General features: G+C 35.6%; 2 protein-coding genes across 2 annotated transcripts; both read left to right on the top strand.

Moving 5' to 3' along the window:
• The first annotated feature begins 692 nt into the window (after positions 1 to 692).
• Positions 693 to 1,295, top strand: LOC145665505 (uncharacterized). The gene has a single exon (XM_081732811.1). It carries the CDS (start codon positions 693 to 695, stop codon positions 1,293 to 1,295), a length of 603 nt encoding a protein of 200 aa, XP_081588937.1.
• Positions 1,296 to 4,296: 3,001 nt separating this feature from the next.
• On the top strand, positions 4,297 to 10,756 carry LOC145663782 (uncharacterized). The gene is made up of 3 exons (XM_081729867.1): positions 4,297 to 5,054; positions 7,649 to 8,066; positions 10,430 to 10,756. Exons 1-3 carry the CDS (start codon positions 4,855 to 4,857, stop codon positions 10,625 to 10,627), a joined length of 816 nt encoding a protein of 271 aa, XP_081585993.1. The 5' UTR covers positions 4,297 to 4,854; the 3' UTR covers positions 10,628 to 10,756.
• The last annotated feature ends 5,521 nt before the right edge of the window (positions 10,757 to 16,277 follow it).

The raw sequence follows: 16,277 nt of genomic DNA, 5'->3' as shown, positions 1-16,277 counted from the left end.
AAGTATGTGGGTTTACTATACCATTTTTGAAATATATTTACTTTCATAGGACCCTATTGTAAATAAATATCCATTTATGCGTACTCTCTAAATATAATAAAATATTAATAAAATAACAACATCGTTCAGAATATATATTTTAAAGACTCCTCTGGGGAAAACAGTAATAACATATTGTGATATAAAAACGAATTTATCTTTGAAATCATAATATAATAATAGAATGCAATTTTCTTTGTGATTGTACATAAATTCCCGGAATCAATGTACTTAGCCAAGCTCTACAAAAAGCTGACTCATCAATTGCACAAAATTCAAATGTTGCTACGGGTGTGATCGAAGAGCTAACTAACAATCGAAACCAAATCTCATGGGAAAAGAAATGGCTAGACATAAAGGGTCATATGCAGAGTCCTTCTGACGCGTGATTAGTGTCATACTAAAGCGTTCGACTTACATATGCTTCCTGCTGAAGTCGGGCGTTTAGCATGACGCTAATCATTTGTCAAAACGACTCCGCATAAGGCGGTTTGGCTTTTGATAACGAGTTTGACCTAAGGATTTTTCAAAACAAAGATGAAAGTGGTATAGCTACAGATAATAGCTCCAAGCCTAAACGACCTCGAGTGATATCGAAAACCCTAGATGATTTCGTAATTTGTAGTTCAATAGGCCAGAGAGATAGAGATGATATGTATCCTGAAACCACTAATTTGCAGAAAATTGATGAATTTGTCAAAAATAAGTACAAAAATGGCTTTTATTATCCTTTGCTAGACATTTTAACAGAAGAGCTTAAAAGAAGGTTCGGCGGCGAAGCTTTGGAAATAGCTGATGCCAGCGAACGGTTTATCCGAGTAGATGAAGCTGGAGCAGAACCATTCGTCAAAATGTTTTCTATACCTGAAGTTGATAGAAATATACTAAAGGCAGAAATGGTAGTTTTAAAAAGAGTTATGGAAAGTTCTGGTATAGATCTGCAAAGAAACACGCTAAAAGAAATTGTTGCAAAATTAATGGAAGTTGTATTAACAACCGGCTCAGAGACATACACAAGCTTTGGCACCATTTTGAAGATTGCTCTCGTTTTGCCATCAAATAGTGCCACCTGTGAGAGATCCTTTTCAGTAATGAGGCGGATTCACAACTGGTTGCGGTGCACTATGGGCCAAGAAAGGATGAACAACTTAATTGTCCTATACTCAGAATCAGATGTTGTAAGAAAATTGGATATAGAGAGTTTGGTTGATATCTACAGCTCAAAAAAGGAAAAAAGGAAGATAACCCTTATGTAAAAATAGCCCTAAATCTTCAAAGTATTGATCATTTACTTAATAATTAAAAATGTGTTTTTCACGAAGTTCTCAATGCAATAGTTAGACCTATCATTTTTAATGTCATGACTTAATGTTTTTGTTTATCGTTTAATACGTTTTAACTAATAAAGAAGTTAAATCCTTAACTTAATGCTTTTAACTTAATACTCGTTTAATACTTTTTTAACTATTAAAGATTTAAAATTAATGTAATTCTTTATTTATTTTACCCTTTTCCACTACATCTTTTACATATCATACCAACTATTAGCATGACAGTAAAGCCGTTGAAGTCATTAAATACCCTTTACCTAGACCCCTTGGATGGCCTCCCAATATGCTATGGCGTCAAGGGGGGATATAGCCCCCCTTGGCTACCCTCCTGAATATGGTACACAAAATCATCATCTTGCAGGTCTTCTGGAATATGAATCTTGTGATCTCTAGGAATGCTATACAAATGAAAACTATTCATACACAAAGAACGCGTTATCATGTTGTAAGCGTTTAACGGTAGTGCACATTTTCAATATGATTTATTGGAGTTTTTACTGACGTCCATTGGGGCACCGAACAAATTTCTCTTTATAGTATGTTCCTGTTTTGAATTCTGAGGAGAAATGCCTCCGGTTGTGGCACTACTCTCAGCTATTTCTGGTTCCCCTCTGGCTGTACAATCTTTATATCCTATTATTGCTGGCATTTTCCTTTCCTTTCCCGCCTTGTATTCCTCTCTCATTACTTTCCACTGAGCTTTTGCTTCTTCCGGATTTCCTTCTCTCTTATCATTTCTTGGTATTTCTCTGAAGTGACAATAAACGGTAGGCGCTCTATATTGCGTTTTGTCTTGCGCTTAGCCGTCTCTGGCCAATGAAGATGATCGGCAAATGACGCATAACTTAAACCGCCAGTTTTCAACTATCTGCTTCAACCTTTACTCATCTCAGTACTTTCTGAACACGATGCACTGACTTCATTCTCAAAAATCTCTACATTTACACTCTCAGAAAATAATGATGATCTAACATTGTTGGAGTTATTTTAATCACGAGTATTTAGGTTTGCTTCTTGTTCGTATATGGCGGCACCTGATATGTCTTCTGTTTAATTGACTGATGGGCACTCTGCTGAGTTACTGCTTTGTATAGATGTTTTGAAATGTCTCCACAAACAATATAAGATTGGCATTTCCACATTATTGTTCTTTTCCGAGTCCTTCTCCACTTTAGTGATTTCCAGCTATTGCAATCCATCTTCTCGTACGATGTCTTCTCTTGACTGCTCAGCTGTCAAGAGAATATTTTCGTTTGTTTCCGCACAAGAATGTTGAGCAGAAATTGGTGAGGACGTAGATGTGTTTCCAATGCATTTACTATAGTCCATACTATTTGAGTCAAAGGGAAACAAGTCAAAGAAGGGAAATCAATTCTTAATAGTTGATGGGGAAATATAATTATCCACTACTTCTTTAAGAAGAGGAGCAAAATTCAGCTCGTTCACATTTCATCGGGATGGTTATGCCTCCAATTCCGAACCACTTTTTTCTACCCCTTTTTTATTGGCCGAACTACTGCAACATTTGCTGTTTCAAGTATTCGAGTTGCATTTGGAAACAAAGCATTAAGTTCTATTTTTAACTCACAGCATAGCTGACTCAACTGGTACGTTAGGTGGGTCTTATATCCATCAACAAAATAAATGATTGGAAATTTAACATTTTGTTGTTTGTACAACACATTAGTAGAATAGATCACCTTTCATCCAACCGTTGTTACTATGTCGAACACCCCATCTCTTTGAAACAAACTTTGCCACATCTTTTTGAATACGGACATAAGGGTACACCATCATTGGTGGAGTTGTATCACCGTTAGCGTTAAATGTAAACATTACTGTTATTGAATCCTTAGCATTAACTTCATACACATTTTGGTACTCTTTTCAGCTAGAACACTCCCTGTATCTTTTTCACTTATATAGGTTCTTATTTTTACAAAATTGGAGTAGGACCAAAGTCATCTATGCAATTAGGATTTTTTTAACGGAATTACAGTGTAGATCTTGGTACACCGTACATCTTTGAGACTGTTTTGATTCCCATGGCTTCTGACACTACTTGGAGAGCATCTTTAAGCCTTTGCTTATAATATTTGAGAGTTCGAAAGCTTGGCGTATTGCAATATTAGCCTAGGTCTCTAACCAACGGAAACTACTCCAGTACAAATATGAAAATTAACATTACCAGAACATGCAGCCATAAATATAAATTGAATCGATGAGTTCGAATACCAGTCATCTCCACTTTTTGACAAAATTGATGTTCTTGCACTTTCCAGCTCAACAATAATCAAAACATTCAGGCACACCATTCAGGCTGAAAACAAGTCATCTCCTGCAACCGGTTGTAGAAAATATTGAGCATTGAAATTTTTATTTAGTTTGAAAACATTCCATATCCTGGAAAGACTTGTTTCGATGGGGATGACAAGTTTTCAAACTCAATGATTCAATTGAAAAAACAATAAAAGCGGACAGTGTTTTGCATCAATAGGGAAAGCGACACTTCTTAGAATTTCTGTTTATGGTGCACTCTATTTGGGAAGTCATGGAAATAAAAATCACTATCAATTCTTAGCAGCGTTTGGCAAGAAATAATTTTAAAGACTAAGCAAAAGTTTACTTATATGTGATTCGCTTTAAAAACTTTAGACTTAATTATCTCATAATGAGATTCTGGCCCTTGGTGTAGTATTGAATAACACTATACTAATTAGCCATGACTTCTGATTCACGCGATCGAAACTAAGAGCTAAAGTGATCAACTTTTTTTCAATTTGATTAATTTTGAATTACAGTGATTGGCACCACAATATACAGTAATTGGCAGGGGTGCCATTAAGGGGACATTTGCCATTTTGAGATTTACTAATATTAATGCATTACTCATGTTCTGTCTGTATGAAAACACTATTACATTGACTATATGTATGATTAAAAGTGATTTTATACAAAATTAGATAATTAATTACTGCATAATTAATTATTAATTATGCATTTTTATTACGTGTTTTTCTCTGTAATCAATTGTCAGAAATATTTTTGTAAAAAAGTATATGATTCTTTACACATTTCTCATTGACATAAAATAATAATACACGTCAATATCGTGACAGATATTAAATTATTATTAATTGAAAATGGAAAAGTGCATTGCTGATACTACTGAATTCCGTATGAGGAACAAACTTTCAGTTTTGAGCACTATTTTTGTGAAAAATACTTTATTTATTCCTATATATTGCATATCAGGCAAATCCCTATATATTTGTCTTTTGATTGGTACCACAGTTTTGGATATAGACATATGCATTTCAAAGTAAAACATGAAACAATTTCGTAATATGTAAAATGCCACCCTCTTGGTTTGTGAGGTGGCGCCTCCCACTTCAGGCGACGTTTTTTTTCGGAACTTCTTGCAGTCTGGATAAGTCTTGACAGAGTTACCAACGCACAGTTTTATTCAGCTAGTGTTTTAGAAATGGGTCGTACGCGGCGATGTCCTTCCAGAAGTAGGAAGAGAAATAAGCATTCTAAGGCTATTCGTTTATCTTGGATAAAAAGGCGTAAAATAGAAGATAGCTCCAAGTGTGACACTTCTGTTTGTGTATCTTTGGAAGAAACAAGTGGAAGTTCTATGGAGGTTCCAATTGCAAGGGATGAATCAAATGATAAAGAAAGGTGAGATTTATTTTACTTTCCATCCTGATTATTAATTACTTTGAACCAACATAAAATGATTCTTTTATAAAATTGTTATCATTCTATCTAAATGTATACAGGGAAAGAACATTGTAAATCCAGTTTTATTGATTTTATACCAAAACTCATTTTTGTAGTCTGACTGAGCGTGTTCTTTACGCATATAGCTGCTTTTAACATCCAATTTACAGAGGAATGATCAAAATTTTTTACCACTTTGAGTAGTCCAAAACATCGTGTGCAACGCATACTTTTACGGTTGGGTGCAATCTCAAAATCGAAGAAAAAAAATGTACTTACCATGTTCTTTCCCTGTACCCTTCACATGTTTCACTAATCTTTTAGTGGATTATTATAATATTGCTAGGTGTATTATTTTTTTAAAATACAATTACGTGAATCATTTGCGTGTTTAATTTTATACAGCGATACATATAATAATAGTATTATGCGCAATGTTATATATGAAGGGCTTGGAACAATATGCCACATTTAAAAAAAATCACTATTTTTAGGACCTTGCATATCTTACGACCTGCAGTAGTCGATTTGGCTTTAAAGAAGTGGGGGAACACTCTCTATGTATTAATATAAAATGCTCTAATACATTGAATAACAAAATTATTTTGTAAGATTCCGGGGTAACGCGTTCCAGAACGAAATAAAGTAGGGGAACGGATATTTGATTTTCTGGTAAATGGAGAACGACGTTCTCCGTATTTCCTCCAAATCGACCACTGATAACCCGTTGATCTTGACAAGTTTGCAAAAATCGAAATTAGGATCAGTAGATATAGTAAGTATTCTTGTTTAAATTACTTTTTTATGATGCAATGGCAAATTTCACTTTTCTCTCTGATCATAAATATATATTAGTTTAGAGTCCCTTGTCAGCAGCGAGGCTACATGAAACATGGACCTACTGGTTAACATGGAATCCGAACCACAATCGTTCTATGCTCTCCCTTCGGGACTCGAACCCAGGACCCCTTGCAGAGAAGCGCACGTGCTAGCCACTAGACCAGCGACATATTATATATATATATATATATATATATATATATATATATATATATATATATATTGCATCTTATGTCTGAATATTATGTGTTTGTATATGTAGGTATTTTAGGAAATGTATTCTACCTTATTTATTAAGTGTTTACTTTTATTGGTTCAATAATATATATACCCTAATACACTTGCCATCTTCTTTGATACTGTTTAGAATTCACCTGAATTAGATGCTTTACAAAAACTTGTTTTAATATACAGCTAAAATAAAAAATAGGAATTAATTTAACTGACAACATATAGAATTACAATAAGGATTAAACGATTATTTTACTTTAGGACTATTAATATTTCAGACTTGAAGAAATGTACTTTACTCGACTCATTCTATCACACATTTTATAATGGTTTACTGCTAAAATATGTACACTTCGAGGAAAATCACCTGCTAAATTGTTCATTGTAACTGAAGGTTTAGAGGAAAAAGTAATTATATATATATATATATATATATATATATATATATATATATATATATATATATATATATATATATATATATATATATATACAGTGGCGGATCCAGGATATGATCAAGGGAGGGGCTAAACCATAATTTGTCGTTTTATCCAGTGTAAAGCAGAATTGAAGCCCATTTTATCCAATGTAAACCTGAGCGTCAAGGGGGGGGCTATAGCCCCTTAGCCTCCCTTTGGATCCGCCCTTGTATATATATATATATATATATATATATATATATATATATATATATATATATATATATATATACACATTGTTCACTAACTTAAAAGGCTTTTTTTTCGTGTGATTTATTTCTCTCATTTAATTTCAACAATACATATTTTCTTTATGTATCGAAATGTTACTTTAAAAAAAAAGTCTGAAATTCAAACTTTAAATCTATACGTAATTTATTAGTGGAAAGCTATTTAAAAAATCATGCTTAATTTACAGATTATTCCTACTAAATAATTTTTAGAAATCCTTGGTCAACTCACACCTGAAGGGGACTCAGCCTCCTACAACAACATTCAGTTGTTTGTTTACATCAAAGATTCCGGCAGCGTGATTTTCGCCCTCAACTTTTTTTTTTTTTTCGTCGTGGCTTTTGCTCCATATGATTTTCTACTCTTGGTTATTCCCCGAAAAGTCATGAAACCGAGTCTAAAATTGCACTGTTTTAATCTATCTAAATTGCAAACCAAAGAACAAAACCAGTTTCACATTTGAACTTCATATAAAAGTTACTTTTTTGGTTTTAATTTTCGAGCGACAATAGGAGATAATATAATAGTCATAGAGAAGAAAATCTAATTCAAATGTTTAAAAAGATAAACACATTTCGCAGTCCTACATACAGGAAAAAAGTAATTTTTGACCATCTGTCCTTCAATTATTCACCCTATTCATATAAGCCATATCGTTCAACATATAAGCACTAAATTTCTATAAATTTCATTTTCATTTCTATAATTTATTATTATTATTATTATTATTATTATTATTATTATTATTATTATTATTATATGTCATTTCAGCTCTGACACTGAGTCTCTACCATCTCTTGTAGTGGAGCCCGAAACAGAGATTGTTAGTCGCAATGACTTTCCAAATGGCTACCGAATTGTAAATTTAGGACACATTCTCAAGTGGTCCATAAAGCTCCAAGAAAACCACAGAAAGATATGTGTCTTAGGAAAAATGGATTTTCATAGAGAGAGACGTTCAGGACTAGTGTCTTACCTCTATTTCAAGTGCCGCGTGTGCAAACGCGAAGTATGTCACTCTACAGAGGAGGAACAACAGTCGAAAAGATCTGTAATCAATACTGCAGCTGTTTGGGGTACTGTTTCCATTGGAAGTGGGTATTCTCATCTAGAGGAATTTCTCAGTATTATGGATATCCCATGTATGAGCTTCAAACTTTTCAACAAGATTGAACAAGATCTGGAACCGGTAAGTAATAATTGACAAATCCGTTTGATCTTAAAAAAAAAAAAAAACTGACAAATATACTTTCCTACTTATCAACAATATCACAAGTGGCTAATATAATAGTTGTATTGATATAGTTCTGTATAGAAGATTTTATCATAATAGCACTTGCGGAATGAAAGTAATCTTAGTTACAAGCAGGCCCGCAACCAGCCATAGAAGTCTGGGGGTGCCATAAACATGTTAGGGGGGCCCAAGTCTTAAAATAATTGTTACAAATATATAAATTCATGATTTTTTGTGTTAATATAGTATATGATGCATTGAGATCTGCGAGCCATGAAAAATTTAGGGAGGTCTGGCCCCTTGCCCCCTTCTAGTTGCTGACCTGGTTACAAGGGCAACGTAGTAGTTTCAATTGCCAAAAATGTGGAAAATTCGAAAACGTAAATTAATCGTTAAAAAAAGAAAAAGAAAAAACACATAAAGCACATAAATCGGTGATTTCAGCTTTGATAGCGATCAAATATGACGGATTTATAATAAATTACTTTTGCTTTTGAGAAAATCTTTTTTTTTTTCTGCACCGCGACTAAGAAAGGCGGTAATGATGAAATAAGCGATAATGGTGGAATGAAGGAAGTGGAAGGAAATTAGAGAACTCCAAAGAAAACACTTACGCGGTGTTTGTCCACCATAAAGTCCACATTGGTGGGACCGAGATCGAAGCAGGGTCCGTTCCACCACTGAACTAACGCGATCTCATAAGAAAAAATATATAAATGGGTCTCCCAAGCGGCTAATTTTGAATTGTAAATAAATTAATGACAAATAAATTTATCACCACTTCATATTGAACGGGGGAGTCTGAAAGAAAGCATGAATTCGCCGCCTAACTGCGAATATTTGAGTCGTGGTGGATGGTAGAGCGTTCACCTGGTACGTGGGTTTCCTGATTTGATCCCATCTCGCGCCAAACGGACAGATATCATTGCGTGGGTTTACTTGGGGGTTCTTTTCTTTCGTCCACTTTCTTCATTCAACCATTTCATTCATTATCATCATCAGCGTCTCCTTCAGGATCGGTGCATAAATTTCATATCTAAATGCGAATGCAGGATAAATTTGGGTTAAACAAAATGGGGTCAACATGGGCAGCTGTTGAAGGGTGGGGTGTAGTAAGATTTTTGAACTCACCACATTTTTAATTTTGCAATTTCAACTCAAAATAATGGAAAAAAGATGTTATAAATGGTTCAATAATATATTAACAAGCAAATTTTATTACAATTAACGTACGTAGTTAAAATCTACTTATTTTCAATCGCTGACTCCATTGGAGAAAATGATAAAATAACTTTAATCACAAGGAAATTGAGCGAGCGAGACCTTGATGTGAGGAGTTCGGCGCTTATATATATATATATATATATATATATATATATATATATATATATATATATATATATATATATATATATATATATATATATATATATATATATATAAAGCCAGTATATGCATCTGACCCACAAAACCGGGTTCCTAATGGTTAAAATACTAACCTAACCTATCTATTTGGAGAAGTATCAAAGTTGAGACTTTGATTTAGGGGTTTTTGATTACGTTTTCGGAGTTTGCACCACTCTGCGACCCAAGCGTAGTCTCGCTATGATCCTCAGCTTCCGTAACCCGCCATATAACGAATTGTGGATCACACTCGTTTTGCTGCTCTCGTGGAATTTTCATATTGATGTTGTCAAGAATACTTTATGGTGTGTGTGATGAGATGGTTGCGCACCGGAGCCATACGAGACTTTAATCTGTAAATTAACGTGAAATCCAAACCATTGATCTTTCACGAAATATTACCCGAATCTCCCACACAGCAAGCGAGAACGCTATTTGGCCACAAGGAAATAGTTTTAGAAACCTTTCTGCAACAAATCCTCCAGTATTTCGACTGTAATTCAGCACTCTTGCAGGGATGCGGGGCCGTAGGCTAACCAAACATTGATGATTTTATGTTTATGAGATGAGAGATCGGAGAGTGAGCATATGTGGGATTCAAGAGGTGAAGCCTCAGTCGCTATCTACATTTTATACAAAGTAAAATTCAAACTGATATTTTCTGAACGCTGCTAGTCTTTGCAATGCATACCAGACAAAGCATGCAGAGACAAATAATAACTATTTATCCGTATAGTTTCTGCACAATCATAGAGAAACTGAGTCACATTCTCGATGACTAGGGAAATTTATCTTGTTCGTTATTGATATCACTCAAAGTAGAAAGTAAATGGGTAATGAGATTTGTAATGAATCAAAATTAGAACAAAATAACGATATGCCATGTTTTCTAAAACAATGTATATCTTTTATAGGTGTGGACAGATTCTCTTTGGAGTCAGATGAAAGAAGCTGGAGAGGAAGAAAGAAGATTAGCAATTGAAAAGGGCCATGTAGATCCAGATGGTATACCATGGATAACTGTATACGTGGACGGAGGGTGGAGCAAAAGAAGTTATGGACATGGATACAATGCAGCTTCTGGAGTGGTGAGTATAATTATACAAATTTAATGACTTATATAGGAAGGAATTAAAAACTAAACCATATAGAAGTCAAAATAAAAAATTAGGACAATACATAGGATTTGTGACGTAGAGTACCACTAAGGAATGATTTTTGGAAATGCGACAGGGATAGAATGAAAATGGTGTCTGAAATATTTTAATAAAATGGAATTATTTCCGAATCTCGTGACGTTAGATACTTTAAATTTGATATTTGCACTTTTTCATTGAAAATCATTTGACATGTTTTTAGCGTTTTGTGATGTTTTAATTAGATGGGACGAAGAGGAGGGAAGAAAAGGAAAATGGCGAAAGGGAAAGGAAAATAGGAAGGGGAGAAAAGGAAAATGCAATGGGAGTTGCAATTCGTATCTTGCCAATATCTCGGAAACTCTGACGGTTAGAAACATAGAATTTCGTATTTGGACTTTTCATTTAAAATAATGTAGCACGTATTTCAGTGCCTTTTTTTAAATATGGCCCAGAAGGGAAGAAAAATGGACGTGGATTATAATTACTATAATAAGATGTTCACTCCGGGTTAGAGACTTGAAATTTGGTATTGGGATTTCCCATTTAAAATAAATTAACACATGTTTCAGCATTTTTTGATATTTTAGTGAAAGTAGAAGAAAAGAGCTACATTGTAATTCTTATAATAAGATGTCGATATCTTGGAATCTTTGAAGGTTAGGAACATGGATGTGGTATTTATACTTTTCAATGAAGATTATTAGATACTTATTAAGCGTTTTTATATACACCGGTGTATATCCTAGAAGGAAAGAAAAGAGGCGGGAAGAAAAGATGTTCAAATCTCGGAACCCCGGCATGTTAGAGACATGAAACTTGGAATTTGAACAAAAATTCGGGAAATGTGCAGGTGTATGATATGAAGAGCAAATGTAGGGGATCTGAGCAGTAGCGTAACTAAAGGCTTGGGGGCCCTCCCGCAGACAGCGTGGAGTGAGCCCCCTTCCCTACTTCCCACTTCACGATTTCGGGGCCCCTGATGGCTTGAGGCCCCCCGCAATACAGGGTCTACGGGGCCCTTATTTACGCCCCTGGATCTGAGGGCGAAGCCCCCGCGTACTGAACCTGACTCAACCTGCAAACCTGGGTTGGAGCTAATCCTTTGACAACTTCAACTGAAATTCAATATGCTTGCAGGATTATGAGGTACGATGCCATAGGTCGAGTAAATGCCTAATGAGATGCGAGGCCGTACACGGAGCGATTTTCCGGATCTGAAATGAAATTCGGTGTGCTTGCAAGTTTATCAGATGCAAGGCCGTTGGCCGATCAAAAGGGATAAGGGAGGTTGTGGGCGAAGCCCCAAATGAAATTAAATATGGTTCTAGGTTCATGAACTGAGAGGCCGTAAACCGAGCAAACTAGGAGATCTAGGGGTGAAGCCGACGAATATTTTGTCTATATATTCAACTAACCACATTCTTTTTAAAATAATGTTTGTAAGTTGTAATTTCACCCTACCAATCATTGTGAAGATGGGAAATGAATTGTTTTGTTTGCTATCCACGTTCTATTTGGGGTGACCCTCTCTGCTGGTCTAATGGCTATTATGCGCGACTTTGGTGAACGGGATCCCGTGTTCGATTCCCAGTGGGAGTGCATTGAACGATAATCTTCGGATTTCAGGAGTTGTATATCTACGTCTCATGTAGCCTCGCTGCTCAAAGGAACGCTAAACATAAAATCAAAAGTTCAACTTGGCATTCTTTTATGAGCACAAGTAATATAATTTTTGTTAGTATACATTCTGTGGAGATTGGAAACACCTTCCGCCAACAACAGGCTTTCAATAGTTTCCGCTTCCACTCCTGGCTGTGTGAATTTTTCGCGAAATACGTATGTTCATATGAAACACCCAAATAAGCTCCGAAACATTCCTGAAAGCTTTCACAGATGAATGGATATTATTTTTCTTCTGAAGCAGAAATAGTCTTTTGTGAAGGTCACTGCAAATAGGGGTGGGGGTTTATTGACCACGAAAGAGAAGATTGAAGAGCTGTTCCCATTTGCAGCCTTCCTTCTGCGAACTCGATATTATCTCATTGCCAGAAGCAACAGCTGAAGTGAAGGGATGAAATTTTATAACCACAATACCTTTTCCTTTTCCAGTACATTGTTTGTACTAGCAGATTTACAATTTAGACTAGCGGCAATTATCTTAGCCAAGATTCCAAACACCTCCTTCCCCAACTGGGATAGGTGGGGGAAAAAAAAGACAATCTCTTGTTTCTGACCCTGCCGGCACGAACTATTTTTATACTCTTACATCTCGACCGTTACAATAGCTGTCATATTCCATCGTCTAGTTTATTCCAGGAATTACAATCTTACTCCTAGCAGGTCACTTACAATAATACGTACAACATACAGTACTACACATTATACGCCGCGTTCCCTGTTTCCATTGTGATAAACAGCCCGAAAGATTTCAGAGTAGTGGCACACACACAAAACTTGCGTAGGGATATGTACAGTTCGTCGGTAATCATTAGAGAAAGTGAAAGAGCAGTTAGAAACGTCCATTCGCAATATTTGAAGTACCGCTGTTCTATTCAATTTAGCAGAAAGCCTGCTCTGTTTCTTGTGCAGAGGTACAGGAAAGAACAACGCTACATATGTTCCCTTCGCACAAAAAAAAAAAAAAAAAGGCGAGAGAGAGAGAATCCAGTTTCATTGCGATTTTATGGTCAACTTCCTGGCCTGAGCTTTGTCTGCTGAAGCGGTTAAAATCCACAGAGAAAAGTGTCATTTATAATAACATAAATGTTCAATCTGTGGTCAAAAATATTTCAATAAATATTTGACATCCTGAAACAAATGAAATTTCAATACTTTATAAATATTATTTCACGATTCCTTGCTCTTAGGGATGTTTTTCCATTTTACCATTGATTTTTAGTTATTTTTTTTTTTATTTACTAAGTTTTCCACATTTATTTTTCTGTCATAAACCTTTTGCATGAAACGAACAGTGTAAGCATGAAAAAAAGTTTGTAGTAAGGAACATAATATATTACGGGGAAAGGGTATCATGATTTTACAGAGGCTTACGAGAGGCATCCCAAGTAAAGCATCCCAATACAATTAAAGTAAATAAAAACTACAACACAACTACAGAAAGAACTGAAAAAGCACCAGCAGAACAAGAAAACTTCCAGTCTTGTGGTTGCATGCTGCTTTACCCTATAGATCATTATAAAAGTATTCATGTACTCTGTGTCTAGTCTGGCATATGTTCCATAGAACGATTGTGGACTGAGTGAATATGCAACCGCAATGCTGCCTTTTCAGAACCTCCTATTATTATTATTATTATTATTATTATTATTATTATTATTAGTAGTAGTAGTAGTAGTAGTAGTAGTAGTAGTAGTATTTTAAATACCGTGATCTCAGCCTGTTTCAATATATTTCCGCATCTTTTCATATAATGTATAAAACGAACCTTTCACATGACGCACTGTCAACAATGGATGGATCCAAATCTTTCTAGTACTGCTTTGTTTCCTTTTTCTTCGCCGTACGTACATCAAGGCAAGGAGATGTCGTTTGTTTATTGCTGGACTCATGTTCTATCCTTCACGTTCAAATTCTAACTACTTCTTGGCACCGGCATTACCGGGATGTGTGGGCAAAGCAGCGCCGGATCCGGTTTTGCCGGCCGCGTGTGCAAAGCATCCTCGGTTCCGGTTCCGGCATTGTCGGTACTGGGCCAGCATTGCCGTGGACGTGTGCAAACGCTCTAAGGTCTACACTGTGTTTTGTTAAAATTGAATACGTTTTACGTTTTATCGTGCATAATGTTGCTAATACTTAAATTTTACTTACATTGTTGTATATATTATCTTTTCCAGGCATGTATTACACTGGTCTACATCACTTTTGCTGACTGGAGGCTGTCAGCTGTTCTTTAACTATTCCAATGTGCTAAATCCAAAAATGAAATCCGTTTTTCTCTATCACGTCAGGTATTTTCACAAAATGAAATTTTATCTCATATTTCATGTATGCTTTAGAACCATTAATCATAACGTAGTTCTACAAGATGACACAAGATGGCAGCACATACACTGTTACGTTTAATTTTATTTTTACGAGTTAAAATCATGTTGAATTAAAATTGAAGAGGATATTACGTATGTAAAAGGTTGAAATAAAGGAGCACTCGCAGCTGAATTTTTATGCAGGGTGACGAATTACGCGGCACTCTTTGTTTATGGAAAGCATGGCGAGTTAACAGATTGCGAAAAGTGTGCTAGAATTTTGTAGAAAATTTGCAAACATTTACTGATCTGGTTATTTCTAGTATTGGTGCGCTGTATTGGTGTAGTGATATCTACAGGATTACAACTACTATAGTGTATACTACACACATTCTGATAAAGTTGGCAGCTGTACCGAGTTTAAATAACATAACATCTATTCGTAGAAAGTGTAAGAATGATCCGGATACATTTTGCTATATTTGTGGTTCTTTCACAACCCCGAAACAACGAACAAATATTTCGGAATTTATACGAAAAGTGTATCATGCATATTTCGGAATTCAATTGGACGACCAAGATAAACCATGGGCACCACATAAAGTATGCAGGACTTGTGTAGAAAATCTCAGACAATGGAGCAAGGATCGAAGAACAAGCCTTAGTTTTGGAATCCCAATCGTGTGGCAAGAGGAGCAAAATCATGTAAAGACTGCTATTTCTGTATAGTAAATGTATCTGGTATGAGCAGGAAATCTAAACGTACTATTCAGTATCCTGATCTTTACTCTGTTAGAAGACCTGTTCCTCACAGTAATAAAATTCCCATCCCTACATCAGCACGTTTGTAAGTTCCAGTGATGATGACGATTGCCCTGTCAACACAAATACAGAACGTAGTGACGAGAATTTTGTGGTGTCTGATGAATGCAATTCATGCAAACCCTTCACTCAATCAGAATTAAATGATTTAATTGGCGACCTTGCTCTACCAAAAACATCAGCAAAATTGCTGTGTTTAAGACTGAAAGAAAAGAATATGTTGCATCAGGAAAACTATCGTATATCGGGACAAAGAGAAGCATCTATTACAATATTTTCAAAAATATGAAGGACTTGTGTATTGTTCATATGTAAAAAGACTAATTGAAGCTATGGAATGTGACTGTGATGCGAGTGAATGGAGGCTCTTTATTAACTCTTCGAAGAGGAGTTTAAAGTGTGTACTGCTGCATAATGGCAATAAGTTGGCATCCATTCCTGTTCTTTGCTTTATTTCTTTATGGGACAGCCGTGCAAGGAATGAACACTGGGTACGAAGATTGTGGCCTGCCAGAGTAGATTTTGAAGTGGGAGTGAAAATCATCCAGAACGAACCGCTTGTTGACCCTAAGAAAGTGTTACTCCCTCCACTACACATAAAGCTGGGATTAATAAAACAGTATATAAAAGCTTCGAATCAGGATGGTGCTTGCTTCAAATATATTTGCTCGAAATTTCCTGCATTGACACAGGAGAAAGTGAAAGCTGGTATTTTTGACGGCCCCCAGATAAGGTTGCTAATGAAAGATAAAGAGTTCTTGCAAACCATGAACCCCACAGAAAGAGATGCATGGGGTGCTTTTTGTGTCGTTGTTACA

The sequence above is a fragment of the Thermobia domestica genome, chromosome 11 (genome assembly GCF_964235325.1).
Source record: "Thermobia domestica chromosome 11, izTheDome1.hap1.1, whole genome shotgun sequence".
NCBI classification, from domain to species: domain Eukaryota; kingdom Metazoa; phylum Arthropoda; class Insecta; order Zygentoma; family Lepismatidae; genus Thermobia; species Thermobia domestica.
This window is presented reverse-complemented; position numbering and strand designations above follow the sequence as displayed.